The sequence below is a fragment of the Vicugna pacos genome, chromosome X (assembly GCF_048564905.1).
Source record: "Vicugna pacos chromosome X, VicPac4, whole genome shotgun sequence".
Taxonomy (NCBI): domain Eukaryota; kingdom Metazoa; phylum Chordata; class Mammalia; order Artiodactyla; family Camelidae; genus Vicugna; species Vicugna pacos.
Genome location: NC_133023.1, coordinates 106,157,628 through 106,175,882, shown reverse-complemented (window position 1 = coordinate 106,175,882; position 18,255 = coordinate 106,157,628). Strand labels below are relative to the sequence as shown.

Sequence of the window (18,255 nt, the reverse complement as noted above, 5' to 3'; positions counted from 1 at the left end):
CTGTGCTGGTGACCAAGGCCAGTTCGGTCTGGAGCTCATGAAAGATGAATGTAATGGGTCCAGGTACCAGAGAGGTGAGAGTGGACTTAGCAGGAACACAGTGGGAGGGGCTACTGAAGAGCAGGCCAGGAAGGAAATAGGGGACAGGCAGACATTTTAGATGGGGGTAGGGGAGAGTGAGAGACAATTGAAGAGGCTCACTCATGCCACACCCAGTATTTTTACTGAAATGGGAGGGGGTTTCATCTTCAGAGGCATCAGGCAGCAGAGATGCTGAATTGGGAGGAGGCCAGAAAGTTTGCAATCGCTGCTGCAAGGATACACAGGGGCAACCAGGCAAGTGTGAGGGCAGAGCTAGGCTGGATAATGAAGACAGTGGACCACATGGTTGGCAAAGAGAAGGGAGATGGGCAGGGGACCCTAGATTGAAATTGGGATCCTCGAGGAGGGAGACTTTCAAATCAAGACACAATTGTGTAAAAAGCCTGACATCAATCATGCTGTACTTCTGGGCCTCTTTGCTTCTCAAGTTGAAAAGCCAGCCTTGTCCAAGGACTCTCTTGGACCCTGGTTGAAAGCATTCTGAGGACAATTCCTCCAGAAATATTAAGCATTAAGATTAAATATTAAGATTGAGCAGGTTAGCCATACAAGACAGGACTGAAAAGCTAAATTGCTACCTTCCAGTTTGTGCCTCTTTCACATCTCACTGCTGCATCTATTCCATGCACATTCCCAAGGCACCTGCTGTGCACTGGCCTCTGATAGGTGTTGAGGTTAGAGACAGGAGTCTGGCAGAATCTCTGACCCCAGTGTTGCTCCCAGAATAAAAGAGAAAGCCAGGAACACAATTCACCCTCAAAGTCGCTTTTCTGTCCATGTCTATTCTGTTTCTCAGCAGCCTTTGATGCAGTTTATGTAATCTCTCCTTCTTGAAATCATGGGTTCCACTCTCCTGGTTCTCCTCCTGCCTCACTGGCCACTTCTTAGTGTCCTCTAAAGCAGCATCCTCTTCTTTCCCGATTCTAAAATTTGGATGTCCTGAACTCAAATGTTTGGATAGATTCCTTATCTTTTCTCTCTTCATCATTTCTTCATCCAGCCTTCTGGCTTTAAACACATCTATATGCTTATGACTTGCAAATTTTAAGCCCGGCCCAGCCTCTTTCCTGAACTCCAGCTTGTCTCCCTCACCTGACCACTTGGATGCTGAATAGGCATCTCAGGCTAAATGTGTCTACAACTGACCTCTCAATCTTTCCCTCCAAACCTTATCCTCTAGCACTCATCTGCATCTCAATAAAGGCAATGGTCTTCTACTGGTTATTCAAGTCAAAAACCTTAGAGTCATCCTTGACTTCTCTCTTTCTTCCATACCCTCACGCTTTACATGTCCAAATCATGTGGACTCTATCTTCAAAACACACCCTGTATCCAGTCACTTCTTACTGTCTCCACCATCAACATCTTAGTCCAAGGTACCATCTTGTCTCGGTGCCTGGCACACAGTAGATGCTTAATAAGTAAGTTTTGAATGAAGAGTCAATGAATGACTGTACTTTTCTCAGTTCATTATTCCCTCTCTTTCTACTTCCATTACTCAGCTTAGACCTCCGCTACACAATTAGTTGATTTTAAAAGAACATATGAAACTTCTGCTTCTGGACAAGATGGAGTAAGGGGGAGTGGACATACCCTCCAGAATGAAACAAAAAACTCTGACAAAATACAAAACAACAGTTTTTAGGATAGTAGACATTAGGCAACAATGGACAGTGATCCCTAAGAGACAGGAAACAAATGATGTGTTCCCTACAATGACCCAGATTGCTCTCTTGTGAGAGTTTCCAGACCATGACACAGAGAGGGAAAACCCAGGTAGAGCCCAGTGGATTCCCAGGGTTGAGAAAACAGAGAAGAGAATCCAAGGAGACCAAGGAAGATGATAAGAGCCTGCAGAACACACTGGAGAAGAGAGAGCTGTAAGGAGAGAGAACTCTGGCGATCTGAAGAGAGCCCCACTCAAGTATGCAGCTGAGCATTTATCAGAACACACCTATGCGGAAGCTATCCATGCTGGGGAAAGAGCCATCTCTCCAAATTAGAGGTTACAATCCCCATGCCTAACGCAGGGCTTGGAATAGTACCTGATGCCACCAACTAGAAAACCTACTGGTTCATGCACTGGGTAGTGTATCTAGAAGTGTCTTGTTGCTGAAGTGGGGAATAATTAGTTTTGACACTGAGAACTGTTCTGGTCCCACTGAAAAAAATCTGAAAAGCAAGACTCAAAGGGATGAAACTCTTTCCAAGTAATTTAACTTTATCACCATACAAGGTTCAAAAATATTTTTAGAAATAAAAAAAAATCCAGCATCCAAAAAGGTAAAACTCACAATGTGTGCCATTCACTTAAAAATTACCAGATATACAAATAATTTCTCTATAATGAAGAGGAAGCAATCTATCAATCAAAATAAACCCAGAACGGACACAAATGTAAAATTACCAGACAAGGACATTAAAACAGTTAATATAACTATATTCCATATGCCCAAAAAGTTCAGTAAAGGTATGGAATATATGAAAAGACCCACATCAAACTTCTAAAGATGAAAACTACAAATTGTGAGATGAAAAATACATTAGACGAGACCAACAGCAGATCACATATTACAGAAGAGATTACATGACACAATAAAACTGTCCAAAAGGAAGCACAGAGAAAAAAAAATCAGAAAAAGAAAGGATAAAGCATCAGCAAATTGTGGGGCAACTTCCAGTGGCTCAGTTAAGTACAGCTGAAGTTCCCATAGGAGGGAGGTGGTAGAAAGGATATTTAAAGAAATAGGGGCCAAAATTTTTTCAAATTTTGTAAAAAAAAAAAAAAACTACAAATCCACAGATACAAGCAGCTCAATGACATCCAAGTACAAGAAGTATGAAGAAAACTGTACCAAGGCACATTATAATCAAATTGCCCAAATCCACTGATAATGGGAAAGTCTTAAAAGAAGTAGCCAGAGAAATCAGACACACACAAAAAGTAAGGATGACATCAAATGCCCAGTGATAAAGATAAGGATAACAAGGCCTCTTTGAAGAGCTTGAGGCTTTCCTTCCAACTTCCAGTCAGACGTTACTCTCTGGCTGCCCTTGGACAGGCGCAGCTCACCTTGTCCCAAGTCACACTGAATTCATCACCACTATCAGCCTTTAGACATTCACGACTGACTGAGCCTCAAAGCCTTCAGCTTCTGGTTTCAGGGTGGCTTGACACTCAAACTCCTCCCTGGTGAGCACTTCCAGACACATTCTCTCTGTGCACCACTTTGCCAGGTTCCCAAAGTCCTGGAGTGACACCCGAGTTGAGGCTATACCAGCCTTCTTGCCAGCACCCCCTGCACAAGCGTATGTGCTGTGTGTGTCTGCGTTGTTACGCTCTGCAGCCCCACACAGCACTGGGGCTGGCTCCTGGAAAGCACTCAGTACATACTGTTAGAAGGAAGGAAGGAAGAGGGTAAGGGAGGGAGAGGGCAAGGAAGACATAAAGACTACACGTTGGTGCAGTTCCTAGTAATCTCAGAAGACAGAGCTCAGAGGAAGGAACTGCTAGTAGGTGAGACTGTCTCTAGCGGGTCTTCCCAAAGGGCACATAAAACCCTCCAGGTGACCAGATGTCCCAGCTTCTTTTATAGTCCAGGCCATCCTGACCTCAGATTCAAGTTAATACCAGCCAATGTTTTCCCACTGTGACTGGGAAGGGAACTCTTCCATGACTGACAGCCCAGAGAGGCAGACTTGAAGTCTCAGCCAGAAACTACTGCCCTAAATATTTAATTCTGGCCATTGCAATGGGAAAAGTGCCAAAATGGTGCCAAAGGGAGGGTTGTGAGCACCATAGGTGGCAGGGCACTAGGATAGGCAGACAGGAAAGCAGGAGGTGGGCGGGCAGGTAGATGGCGAAAAGGAGAGCCAAGAGGAAGCTAGAACCTGGGGGTGCAGGGGGGCAGCTTGTCATTCCTTGAGCAGCTGCCACATGCTATTAGCACTTGACCTAAGTTAACTCATTTAATGCTCCCAGCAACCCAACCAGGCTGCTGCTCTTACTCCACTGTTGCCTAGATTCACAGCTATGCAATCTGACTCTAATAGCACCATCAACACAGGGCCAGCCAGGAAGATGAACAGAACCAGGGACTTGGGCATGAGTACCAAGAGGAGAGTTAGGTCAGAGCTTAACCAGGCGCAGCTGACTCTTGGGACTGACTTTGGAGGGTGGAGCTGAAGCCACAGTGACCCCTTGTGCCCCAGGCCTGGAGGGACAATTGGAGGGGGCCCGACTGTAGAGTGAAGGAGAGTCACAGGAGCTGAGGACAGGCAGCCCCAAGCTGCAGATGGAGAGAAGGCTTGGTACTCACGAGGCGGGCAAAGATGGTCACCTCCGCATGAGCTGGGACCAGCTGGGCCTGGTTCCCTGCTGGGTCCCAGCGCTAAGGAGAGTGTCAGGTACAGGTTGGATGGATTGAGAGATCATCTACACTACCAATTCCAAACTCTGTATTTGAGCATCCAAACCCTTTCTGGGTCTCACCACACCCATCTTTGCAGATTCACCCTCTGTGGGATTATCTCACATTGGAGCCCGGCAGGGGGTGGCCTGGGCTGATCCTGGCAGTTCTGAGGTCCCATGATACCTAAGGGTCCACACCCTTTCAGCCACTGTTTGGGACTCATCTCAAAGCACATGTGCCCAGTATAAGCACTCAGTGTCCTTCCCTCTGGAGAAGGCAGCCACCACCCTGGAGTCCTTCATTTGACAAGCGGTACTAAGGGCCCTGCCTGTGCTCCGCCAACAGCAGGGACTGGACACCAGCAGGAAGTCTACAGAAAAGGCTACCACGACACCAGCTGCTTCCTATGGCCACAGCCTGACATGTATGGAGCTGACACTTGTCCGGTCTGGGCTCAAGCTGAGATGCAGAGCAAGTTCAGCTGGAGGGTCAAAATGGGGAGCCTTTCCACGTCCCAGGCCCACTGGCTGGCTCCAGAATCTTCCCTCAGCCAGAAGCTCTAACAGCTTCACTGTAGATCCATTTGCCCAAATGGCAGAGGGGCTGGTTCCCAAAGCCTGAGAGGCCTGCAGCAAGACCCCCCAACCTTGAGGGTCTCCTGAGGGGGCCGGGGTTCATGACCTACATCCCTACATCTGTTACTTCTCATTTGCAGAGAGCCCAGGAGCTCCAACGGGCATGGTCCCCATGCGTTGAGGACTGGATGCCCAGAAAGACCCTGGGCCAGGCCACTAGTGGAGGCAGATGCAGGTGGTGAGGCCCACAGGCTCCTCCCTCTCTCCCACCTAACCCCACCTGGCCAGGCAGGCGCTGTTGTCTCCTAGGAGGGTGGCGGGGGGGTGACTGGAAAGGCTTGGAGCAAAGGTTCAGCTGCCTTGAGGCAAACCCAGTGCCTTACTCAGTGCCTCCACACTCCTAAACCCCCAGGATTTCATTTGACTGCTTCAACAAGGGGAAAATTTCCCCACACAACCCCTTTCCCTTGGCTCCCTGGGCAGATGACGCACACGGGGGCTCGTGTCAAGCCCAGCTCTGAGGCCTGCACACTTACAGGGCCTCCCATCCCAAACCCACAGAGGTCACCAGCTAGTGGCCACAGGAATGTGTCAGCCCTCCATCAGTGGCCATCTCAGACCAATGTCAGCTCCCTTCCTCACCAATCAGATGGCTTCAGAGGCAGGGTGTCCCCTGGTCACAGTCAGCATTTGTTGGTCCGTCCGTGAAACCTCCGAACAGAGACGAGCCCTCGGGGTTCATCAGCACCTGATGCTCCTGTCCCCGCACCCGTGGGGTCCCTGAACCCCAACACAGTAGACAGCCTCTCAGTCAGAGAGCTGCCCGCCTTGCTCGAGGCCAGCAGGGGAGACTGGCATTGGCCCAGAGGAGCTCATGCCCACAGCTGAGACAAACTCGAGACCCTGGCCTAGGGTAGCACTTGCCCCCTGGAGAAGCTGTTCTGGCTGCTGGCTGGATGCCACTCTCACTGTGGGCTCCACGCACCCCAGGCTGCCATCAAGAGAGGGCTGGATACTGGGCTGCCTGGCCGTGGAAGCTGCAAGTCTGCCCAGACCTAGGAGCCAGCCCCTCCCAAGCTCCCTGAGGAGCCCTCCCTTCCACGGAACATGCATCGCTCAGGGCTTTGTGTCTGGGGACTCAAAGCCACCAGCTCAGCGCCCCGTGCACCTGCCTCCTGGCCTTGTTTGCAGTCGCGGCCAGCCTAACTGGCCAGAGAACAAGCCAGTGGGAAACCTGGGAGAGACAAGAGGTCCCTAGGGTGGGGCAGGTTGGGGAAGGGACCTGCTGGCAATCTATTCCTTTCCCCATCCAGGGCTCTCTGGACTTGGTCTCCAAGAGGGGCGGGGCTGGGGAAGGGAAAGAGGTAGGAGGCTCCTTCTCAAGAGGCTGGTATTTCAGGCTGCTCCCAGGTACAACAGAACCCCCCTCTGTGCACACTCCTATCTCCCACCCCACCTGCTTGCCCTCTTCCAGCTGCTGGGAGGCTGACCTGAAACAGAAGAACTGGAGTATAAAGTTTCAGCTTCTGCCAGGGCTGGCAGGGGTTTGGAGGCCTGGCTAGCGGAACAAGCAGGACGAGGGGCTCACAGCTTTCCCTACCTGCATTCATGGCTTGGGGGGCCCTCCCCTCTCTCTGGGAGCTGTGTGAGGTGGCTTACATGGCTCCTGTGCACACAGCCCAGGGCACATACAGGTACACATATCTGCATGTCACATCGAAAGTTTGCAAGGATGTGCACAGAGCCAATCACAGGACTTAGCTCTGTGCATGGGCTTGAAGGTCAGGGGGTGGGGGACAAGGGGTTTGTTAGCTACACCTGTAATGGTTTTGCCTGTTTCAGGAGGACAGTGTCAAAAAAGACTTATGTAATCAAACATCTTTATTTTTTATTTTTTACATTTTTTAAATTGAATTATAGTCAATTTACAGTGTTGTGTTAATTTCTGGTGTACAGCATATAAATATATTTCTTTTCATATTTTTTTCATTATTGGCCATTACAAGGTATTAAATGTAGTTCCCTGTGTTAGACAGTAGGACCTTATTAGGATTTTATGTATAGTAGTTACTATCTGAAAATCCCAAACTCCCAATTTATCCCTCCAGAGCCCCTTCTCCTCCTGGTAACCATAAGTTTGTATTCTATGTCTGTGAGTGTGTCTCTATTTTGTAAATAAGTTAGTTTGTATTGTTTTTCAGATTCCAAATTTAAGTGATACCATGTGATATGTGTCTTTCTCTGTCTGACTTACTTCACTTAATATGATAATCTCCACGTCCATCCATGTTGCTGCAAATGGCATTATTTTATTCTTTTTATGGCTGAGTAATATTCCATTGTAGATATATGTGTATATATATATATGTATATACACACACACACACACACACACACATAAACACACACACAACACAACTTCTTTTTCAAGTCATCTGTCAGTGGACATTTAGGTTGCTTCCCTATCTTGACTATTGTAAATAGTGCTGCTATGAACATTGGGGTGCATGTATCTCTTCAAATTAGAGTTCCTTCTTCCTTCCAGGTATATGCCCAGGAGTGGGATTGACGGATCAGAGGGTAAGTCTGTTTTCAGTTTCCTGAGGAAATCTTCGCACTGCTCTCCATAGTGGCTGCACCAGACTACGTCCCCACCAGCAGTGTAGCAGAGATTCCTTTTCCCCACACCCTCTCCAGTATTTATTATCAAACATTTTTAAAATGCAGTGTGCTGGCCCATAGCGGGTATGCCAGAGAAAGTAATGGTCAGAATGTACTTACATTTTTTGCAGGATTTTCCACAGAAGGCATGCCCTGAAGGGCAAGCTCCTATAACCAAGGCAAGGCCATCCCTCTCTTCAGGAGGCCATTAGGCAGAGAATTGCTCTATGGGTACCCTAGTCAGAGACCATCCTACCAGCCCTTTACTTCTGCTGGGTACCAGCTCCTAATCCAGCGTGGGGACAGGTACTGCACCCCTCTAATACCAAGCCTGGGCAACCCATGGGAAGTCTCACAGAGGAGCTAAACAAGAGGCGGCAGAAGCACCCCCTCCCCTCCCCCCAGCTATGAAGGAGTCCCTCCCCTCCCCAACTTGTTCATGGGGAAGGTGAAGGCTTGTTGGGAGAAAGGCTGTGCTCATGCTTGAGCACTTAGGCAAGGCCAAGGCAGCTTGGCAGGGAAAGAGCATCAAAGGGACAGATGTTCCAGGGGCCTGGCACAAGGCACTGACCCTACAACAGCCACCCCCCTCCCCCCGCCTCCTGGTGCCCTCGCTGCCTTGGAGGCCAGCATAGAGCAGCTCGGGCTTCAGTTCCTTGCAGGAGACCTCTGGAGATAAGGCAGACAGGTAGGTCTGGGAGCAGCCCAGCGGACACACTGCAGGCCCGGGTAGAGGGTCATTGGCCAGGGCCAAGGCCAGGGCTCCACCTTCCACCTTTGCTCACCTAGCCCAGGAGGCATTTCTCCAAGGGCCCCTGCCTTGTTTGTTTGCATCTCAGCTAAATTGCTCTCCAGGGTGAACCTTTGTTTCACAACATATTTTCAACCAATCTTTTGCTGCAAACATGTCTGCATCGGCTCATGCACAGGCACAGCCAAGTCCCAGAGGCCCGGCCTCGCCCCGCCCTGGAGCAGCCTTCCCTTCCTCAGAGCTTTCCTGTGTGGCCAGTTGGAGCAAAAGAAAGGGCAAAAAGCAGCCTCAGGAGAGGCACTCAAGGGCATGGGAGTAGAGGGGTGGTCTGCAGAGGTGGCTCAGGCTTCCCCCTAGCCCTCGGGTGGCTCCGGGCCTCCAGAGCCCACTTGGAGCATTCAGGGAGGCTCCAGGTTCTCCCTGGGCTTCTTGGCCCTCCTGACTAGAAGCACTTGGCTCTGGGCACTGCTCCCTCCCCACTCTGCAGGGGGCCTTCCTCTGGCCCCCATTCTCTCTCTGCTCTGGCCAGAGAGGGAATCTTCCAACTGTTTCTTCACCACATGTCCTTGTCTCTGCTCTCAGCAGAGCCCAAGCTCCAGCAGCCATGTGTGTGGGACTGCACAGGGATGACAGGGGCCCCACACCATGCTCTCAGAAGTGTTTCAGGCCCCAGACTGTCAGCAGAGGAAGACTCTTCCCATTTGATGGGGCCCAATGAGGGCCATAAGTGGGCGGGGCAGGGGCAGAGCAGGCTCTAGGAGTCAAGTCTTTCTCCCTCCCCCATCCCCCATCCCCCCTGCGTGCGCGCGCAGCCTTGCGTGTGTGCTCTCTCTCTCTCTCTCTCACTCACACACACACACATACTCAGAGTCATGTTTATTTTATATCTAATGACTAACATACTCCCTCACCTTTATAGATGGAGAAGACTTGGCAGACTTGGGGGATTGGGTAAGGACCAGTTCACCACTAAAGCCAACGATGGTGTAATGACCTGGCCCCTGCTCCAGCCCCCACCCCTGAGAGATGTGTGTCTCTCCCTGGGTCCCAGGGAAAAGGCAGCTGCCCTTCTGAATGCCTCCTGCAGCCCAGCACCTCTGCCCTGAGGCCAGGCCTCAAGCAGTGACACTTCTGTCCTCTCAGGCCAAGTCCCACTGCCCGACCCAGCAATCTGCCCTATATGAGGTGAACATAACAGGGCTGTAGACTCAGAGGAGAAGAGTCCAAAACCCCTCTGTGTGGCCTCCCATCCAGCCTCCAGAGCTGAGTCAGGGACTTGTCCCCTAGCTAGGCTATAGGAGGCAGGCCGAGCCCTCAGCTGGGACTCAGGAGGACCCATCCCAAACCAGCCCTGTCAGTCTTGCTGGATGACCCCAGGGCCATGATCCCCCTCTCCGTGACTCAATTTCCTCTTGGGAAAGTGGGAAAGTTTCTGGTCTTGTCTAAGAGGAGATTTCCTTTGATTGAGTCCTTGCAGTGCCTGACCTGGACAAGCTGCTGCAGAACCACTTCCCCAGGAGTCCTCGCTGGCTGACAGGAGCCCAACAGGGAGGACCCGGCCAAATCCTGCCCCTAAGGAGGGCCTTTGCCTGGGCTGGGGATGGTGAGGAGGAAGGGGCAGAGGCAGGGAGAGAGCCAGGATCTTTATCCAGAGGGACTGTTCCCCATGAGTTCTGGATGCAAGAAGCTCAGCCACCAGGGTTTGCTGTTATCACATAACTTTTATTGACAGCATTATCTGTGCAGAGCCCTGTGCACAATATTGAAGAAAAATGGGGAAAATGCAGCCAAGCCACTGCAACAGAGGATGGAACAGAAGGGACACTGAGGGCCCAGAGGCCAAGTCTAGCTCCAAGATGGTCACCGTGGAACCCTGACAGGCAAGCAGGAAGCACCTACCACTGGTGTTATTGTGTGGACTGGATGCCACCCTCCTCACCCTCCAGAGGGGCTGCATCTCAGCCCATCCAGACCTTTGGAATGCCATACTTCCCTCACACCTCCTAGCCTCCAGGGCCTCACTCAGGCAGAGTTGGAAAATGGCTCTGATGCTGCCAAAGGCTGCTGAGAGTTGGAAGGAGGATGGGCAGGGGCGGCTGAGGGAGCGAAGGGAAGAAGGGGAGGAGTGGAGGGCTCCAGCTGCACAGTAGGGCGGCCTTAAGCATCACTGGCGCATCCACAGCCACAGGTTGGCGACGCAGACAGACACCAGCATGGTGAAGAACAGGGCTTCCCTGTGGCGCCAGGTGGCATCCTGGTCCTCCAGGGCGTGCAGACGCTCAGTGATCACCTGCAGCTGCAAAGAGATGAGAGTTGGTTGGTGGGCAAGGCTCTTCTAGGGAAGCCAATGGCACATCAGTGGGGGGAAAGTATGACGTTAGAACGGGGAGGGGCTTTGCTGTCCTTTGGGGGGCCACAGTGTCCCTAGGTGAGAAGCAAACAGAGCAACAGTGGAGACCAGGGGCTTGGGGCAGGACTGGTGGGACCTGAGCGCTGGGATGCCTGTGTTCCCAGGCCCAGCAGGACCCAGAGAAGGGCACTTCAGTCCTGGGGTGGGCTGCCATGGGGGTAGCAGCAGCACCAGAGTGATGACCCCAGTGTAGGGTGACACTCAGGGACCAGAAAGGGCCATGAGGAGAGATGCTCCTCCATGTCCATGCCTGCTGGGGTCTCTTCCTGAGAAAACATGCACTTGGTCTGAAAGAAGGTGACCCCTGGCTCCATCCAGTCTCTTCTCACCACTCTGCTCTCTCTGCATAGACTTCTCCTATCATCTTCTGTTCCCTCCTCCTCTGCCTTTTCTCTTCCCCTACTCCCCTTATCTCAGGGAGAGAGGCAGCATTGATGGGACAGAGGAGCCAAGAGGACTGGGAGGAAGGGGAGGCGAGCCTGACCTCGCCTCTGCCACTAGAAGGAAAGAGGACTAGAAAGCCTGTGCATCCTCAAGGTGGATGGCCTCATCACTGTCGATGCCCATGCAACCCAAGGCCCCACAATTGTGCCTCCACCCTCCAAGTGTATCCCTGGCACATCAGACACTCACCTGTCTTCTCATGACTTCCATCTCCAGCCCAGTGAGCTCTTCCAGGCCAATCTCAGCAATCATATCTGCCTCTGGGTTGCTGGGAAGTAAGAAAAGAGAGAGTCAGAGTTCCTGGTGGTCCCAGGTTGGGCCTGCCAGGGAGCACAGTGGGGCCCTGAAGGCAAGCAGGAAAGGTCGGGGGCTTCTCTGGACAGTGAATGGCAGCCTAGAGTCCTTCCTTTCCCTGGTAAGCAGGTCCCGGACCCTGAGGGCTGGGAGCTGGCCCAGCTGCAGAATGCTAGGAGGCCCCAAATGGGTGAGGGGCCAGAAGGCTCAGGGGCTGGGGCGAGGAGGCCACTAAGCCAGCTGCTGACTGCTTCTTCCTGGCCAGTCTAGTTATAGCCCTGGTCTCTGCCTGAAGAGCTCCAGCTTCTCTCCCACAGGGTCCCTGGGATTGTTCTTACCGCTCATGTTGGAACCTCATGCTTTGGAAGCTGCCAGGATACTCCTGGGCATGGGCATTGCCATGGCCGTATTCTCTCAGCATTCTGGTTGTTGGCAGCTGGGGCCCCTAAAGAAGGAAACAGTCCGTCAAAGTAGGCTCCTTGGGCACAGTTGAGTGGCTGGCCCACACTTTGTCTAGGACCAACAGTGCACCCCATCGGGAGTCACTTGGTGCCTGATATTCTGGAATCAGAAGCTGGTGGCCTCAGGGCACCAGAAGAGCCTGGGAAGCCCATCCATGAGCTGCCAGCCACCACCCCACGTGCACCATGCTCCTCAGTAGCTTCTGGCCAACCAGGGTCCCTGTCCTCTGCCAACACTGTCACATGCAGACATCAGCTGAGTCTGAGCCACCATTGAAGGAGAAAGGAAAACCTCCATTGCAGAACCAAGGAAATCAAGGCCTAGTCAGGTGACCACACTTCTGAAGGACACACAGTAAGAGTCTGAGCTCAGGATAGAATGCTTGCTACTGGAAAACCAGAGCCTCCTTTTCCAGGAGAGCCCAATCATCCCCACTGCCTTAATTTTTATCTATCTTCTAGTGGCTCCCTAGAGCAGGGGTCCTTGGCCCGGAGCTTTGGGATCAGGGGTGTCTTGGAGAGCCAGTATGGGCCAGGGGAGCAGAACATGCTAAAGCTGCCTAGGTTCACATCACAAGATGAGCTATTTCACAAGCTGCTCCTTTAACACGAGTTTACCACGTGCTGAGACCCTGCCCTCCTCCATGCCCTTAGCAACAACAAGTCATTACATCTCATTAAGACCCTTTGAAAGGCGGATTCCTGTCACCACATTTTGAAAGATATGGTAGCTCAGAAACAGGTGCGGAGCAGACAGGGAGCAGCTGAGGAGGGAGCCCTCTTCCCAGCAGCACTCAGACAAGACTCAGCCCCAGAGTCCATGGGGCCACTGGGGTGGTCTTGAGGACTGGTGTGGAAAACAGGGACATTAACTGAAGGTCTGGACATAGAACAGTCATCGTGCCCTCTCATCCCACCTGGCTCATAGCCAGGCACTGCCCTCAAACCTAAACCTGAGCTAAATGAGCGGGAAAGCGGAGGTGGTAGCAACGCAAAGGAGAAGACTCTTAATTCCTATGTTTAAGGATGCCCAGAAGGACAGCTGAAGTAGAACCGGCCATCTGGCAGGCCTGAGACTCAGAGTTCTGGGCTGCTTCTTCCATTTACCCCATTCTTTAAAAAAAAAAAAAGACAACCAAGGCTCACCTGTCACCTGAGAAAGACCCGTAGCCTTCCTCTGTCCTTAAGACAACATTGAACTGCAAGGTGGAACAATTTCTGTCTAAAGGGTTTTCATAGGAACATTGCCACCATGCTCCATTTGTTGTAATAGGGATTTTTTTTTGCCCCAAAAGTGCACACAGATACTAGTGTGATTGTCCTTTTTTCTTTCTTTCTTTCTTTCTGTTTTAGGGAACAGTAGTACTTCACAATCATACTATTTTCTTGTATTCTTCCCCCTCCTCCTTGTCTTCTTCTTTCTCTTCTCCTTCCATTCCTCCTCCTCCTCCTGCTACCCCTGTCCCCCTCCCACCCCCCTCCTCTCCCCCTCCTCTTCCTTCTTCCTCAAGATACTGCAAAAATAACATTAAAAGGACAATGGGTGTCAAGAAGACTCCCAGACTATAAAAGGGGAATTTGGTGGAGAGTTTCTCCTAGAACAATTTCCACACTATCCTCTTGATTTTCCTATGACTGGGGTCAGAAAGACAAAAAGCTTTTTGAGAGAGTTGAAGGCGAAATAAAGATGAGTGACTGGTGGCTGGTGGCTGGGGTTTGTTTGTTTGTTTATTTGAGATAACATATTTTGTTTTTAACTCATCAATGTAAGAAGAATTAATTTAGCAACATCTGCAATTTGATGACAGTTTGTGATCACCCATCATAAGACAGGTCTAACAGTCCAAAGAAAATTGTCTTGTTGCTCTTTTGTTCTTCATTTTAGAAACTGCTTAGAATTATACACATAATAAAAGATAAACTTTTTAAATACACATGGAGATTAGGAAAATCAATGAAAGGCAACAACTCCCAACTTTTTTCTCGTAATTATTTCATAAAATGTTGTTTTTATTTTCATTTACTTTTTAAGCCACACTACTTTTTTACCCTCAAATCAGCAGAACAATATTATGAATATTTTTTCCTTTCATGTTGTGGTTTTCTCAGAGGCAATAACAGCTCTGTTACCTTTTTTACTCAAAAATAAACAATGGATAAATAGAATTGATAAATTAAATGTCTTAATTCTAAATGTCTAAGTTTAATTTCTAAATTCAATATAATGATTTTATTTTTTAAAAGTGTACTCCTGTGGTCCTAAGAGCTAGATTTAATAAATAAAGAGAGATTAATTAAGTGCCCCCAGCACCTGCCACCTCAGTCTCAGGGCATGGGTGGCTAGCTGGAGCCCGACTTGCTGGAGCAACTTGACTTGGCTTCAGCCTTTGAACACATGAAGCTAATTCAATATTTCTGGCTTATTTTCATTCCCAGGAGGTTTCTGACCTGGGAGTTCTTTTTGTCTATATTCATTGGGGCTAGAGTCATTTCAGCATTTATTGTAACCCATTCCCTAGAATAGTTAGGTCTCCTTCCTTTCCAACTGAGTTGAATTTCCCAGCAACTTTTGCAACAGTATAGCCAATGTTTCTAAAGCGTGCCTTCATCCACGAATGTAGCTAACAGACTCGGCCATGGAACTATCAGACTCAAGTGACTCCCTAGAACAGCCAGTTCTCCCTCCTCCCCAAAATGGCTGCCTCCTCTAGTATCTTATGCAACAATGTGGCCACCATTTTCTCTAGAACATTCCTTCACACAGTGAATGTAGGTAAAAGGATTCAGTGCAGAACAATAGGACTCAGGTGGTTTCCTATAATATCAGGTCTCCCTCTTTCTCCAACCAGGTTGCTTTTCCCCAGTAAGCTTTGCAACAGTATAACAACCATATTTCTAAAACGTTCCCTCACCCACAGTGAAAGTACCTTAAACGACTGGCTACAGGAAATGAAACTCACGTGATTCCCTCCAACAGTCAAGTCTCTCTTCTCTCCAACCTGGTTGCCTTTTCCCAATAATTTTTCCAACAGTATAGCAACCATGTTTCTAAAACATTCCCTAACCCAAAGTGAATGTAGCTTAAAAGATTGGCTACATAATGACAGAACTCAAGGACTCACATGATTCCCTAGAACAGTTAAGTCTCCCTCCTCTCTAAAATGGCTGCCTTTTCCCAGTATCTTTGCAATTTTTTCCTAGAACATTCCATCACTTATATTGAGTATAGCTTAAAGGATCAGCTACAAAATGATCAGATGCAGCTGACCGGATTTCCTAATAGCCACAGTGCATAGGAACCTCACTTGCCTTACTTTTGTCCCAGTCCTGAGATACAGATATAGATATAGATTATGTATATCTATTTCTAAATTTATATATACTTATACATATTTATGCTTGTATTTTATATAGTTCTATGTAGAAATATATATTCATATATACCAATAGATATAAAATATAGACATGCAGAGAAAATATAGATATATAGCTATACATAGACATAAACATAGGTACATTTTTTTAATAAAGAAAAATGTCATTTTATGCACACTAGAGTTTTGCAGAGTAAAGTGTATATGTACTCCCTAAGCAATATGTGCTTCAGGCATTCTGGACCCTGAGGTTTAACTCCCAACCCAACAAAGGATGGCACTAACCTCTTGCCAAACTTTGCTACACTTATTGCCTGCCTACTACACAGGAGCTTCTTCCTTCCCCCAAGTGAACATCTTGCCCTGTTTGGTCTGCCATGTTCAGACTAGAGCCCCTACAGCCAGTACTCCCAAGCCAAACCCAGCCACCAAGTGCCAAAGACCCCATACAGTACCACTATCTTGGACCAGCTAGCCATCATATTCCAAACTGGCTGGCCTGCAGCAGAGCCAACAGCCTTTGGATCCAACTTCTGTTGCCGCTGGAAAGCACCAAAGTAGCGGGATCCATGTTCCATCATTTCTAGGGAGAAGAACAGAGTCCCCAGGAACACCCACAGAGGCTGTACCAAGACTTCATGGGTACAGGTCACACCAGAAAAAGGATGGGGTCCCCCAACTTCTTAGGAATCACTCAACACCCATTCACTGATGTCTACTGGCCAATCCCAGGTCTCAAGTTGTTCATCTATTCAAAATTTATCAAGTGTTTATTGAGGACCAAGCTCAGGGCTAGGTTACTGAAGAGAGAACAATGGCCAAGAGACAAGATTGTAGCAATCAAGGAACTGATGGTGTGTATAGGTAGAAGGATGGGGGGCAGAAAATAATCCATCAGTGTAGATTCAGACTGAGAGATGCATACTCCCAAGACAATCAAAACAGGGCAACAAGACAGGATGGAGAGGCTGTTCCTAGAAAAGTCAGAAGGAAAAAAAAAGCATTGAGACAGAGACCTGAAAGAAAAAAGAGCCCCGCCATGGAAAATCTAAAGAAAGAGTATTCTAGGCAGAGGGAACACATGTGAGGAAGACCTAGTATTGGGATGTTATAAGTACAGGTATAAATGCAGTGTGGTGTGGGTCACCATGCCACAGCATGAAATATATTGAGGAGCTGACCTTGACTAGATCTTATAGACCATGGTAAGGTGTTTGGATTTTACTCTAAAGGGCAGGAGAAGACATTGGAGGGTTAGGAGAGATAATTGATTGGATTGATTTTATAAATTGAGCTCTCTAAATGTTTTGCAATAGACACAGTGGGGGCTTGGATTGTAGGGGAGGGGAAACAGGCTGCAAATTCTCACTTCATCAGTCCCTTTCCCTCCAGCTCATCTGCCACTCAAGCCACAAATATATGTGCATGCACACCAAGACAGACACGCATACATACCCACATATACATGCAAACACATACATTCATGTGAGTGTCTGCCCAACCACACACTCACATTTTCCAACACACATGCACAGGTGCAGACACCCAAGGGAAGGGACATTTCAGGAGATCCTCACCTGCCTTCACCAGGTGCTCTTGGCTAGGCCCTTGGCTTCCAGGATCCAGCTCCTCGGCCACAGACATTTCTATGTCCTCCTTGATGCTAGGGGGAGCTCCTGACATCACAACCAGTTCTTCACTTGTAAGCTGTGGCCAAGAATGCACAGGGAGCAGGGCCCAGAGGAGGCACTTGGAAAATCAGCACTTTGAGAGGTAGAAACTCAAGGAAGATATATCTGAACGTGGAGGTGGAGCCACACTCCCTGGCTGGGCTCAGGCCTTGGACGAGCACCTTCTGTTCCTGTTGTATCTTGTTGGCTGGGTTCGAGGCCTTCTCCCCTGCTACTCTGTAAGCAACTTAAGAGAAGAGATAAGCCACAGAAGCTTTGCCTGTAAGAACTGCCCTTGCTCTCAGGTCACCTGATTTGGCCCCACTGGGGACCTGGTAGGTCCACTCTGCATCATTTCTGGCTAGAAGCAGGGACTGGCACAGGACCCCAGAATCACTCAGGGGCTGAAGCAAGGTTAGACCCAGGCCTGTCAAGGCTTCTGCAAAGCCAGCTCTGGCCACAGTGCCCCTCAGAAGGCATCCTCTGCAGAGCACACCCTGCCTCCTCCAATCCAGAATTCCCTAACAGGGGAGAGGGCCTTTTGATGCCCTCTGTCAGCCTGGACAGGAATCATGAGAATCAAAGGAAGAAAGAGCAAGAGAGGAGGGTCCTGTCTACAACCACTGGAGCCCCCAGCACCCCCAGGCCCTACACTCCCTGCTCTAGGTCTAAATTCTCCCTCACCTTCCCTACTGATTAGACCAATGTGAGGTTTATGTGTCTCCTTGGTTAGCCTAAGGTCCCCAGTTATTCCATCTAACACTAGTCTGGGTATTCCTATCAAGGTGTTTTGTAGCTGTTGCTAACATGTACAATCAATGTACTTTAAGTCAAAGAAATTACTAATCCTCAATGATGTGGGTGGGCCTCAACCGATCAGTTGAAGGTTTAAAGAGCAAAGACTGAGGTTTCGCAGAGAAACTCTGCTCAAGTCTACAGCATCAACTCCCCCTAGGATGCCAACCTGCTGGCCTTCCCTACAAATTTTGGCCTCACTAGCCCCACAATGGCTTGAGCCAATTTTTAAAAATAAATGTCTATCTACACAGACATATAGCATATGCATATACAGACCCACACATACATACTATCGGTTCCATT

General features: G+C 49.3%; 1 protein-coding gene across 1 annotated transcript; it reads right to left on the bottom strand.

The window, feature by feature from the left end:
• Nucleotides 1-10,402: 10,402 nt before the first annotated feature.
• On the bottom strand, nt 10,403-17,264 carry FATE1 (fetal and adult testis expressed 1). Its single transcript, XM_006216215.4, has 5 exons — nt 17,062-17,264; nt 15,940-16,067; nt 11,988-12,094; nt 11,545-11,623; nt 10,403-10,797 (listed from the first exon to the last, which is right to left on the bottom strand). Exons 1-5 carry the CDS (start codon nt 17,165-17,167, stop codon nt 10,666-10,668), a joined length of 552 nt encoding a protein of 183 aa, XP_006216277.1. The 5' UTR covers nt 17,168-17,264; the 3' UTR covers nt 10,403-10,665.
• Nucleotides 17,265-18,255: the final 991 nt, after the last annotated feature.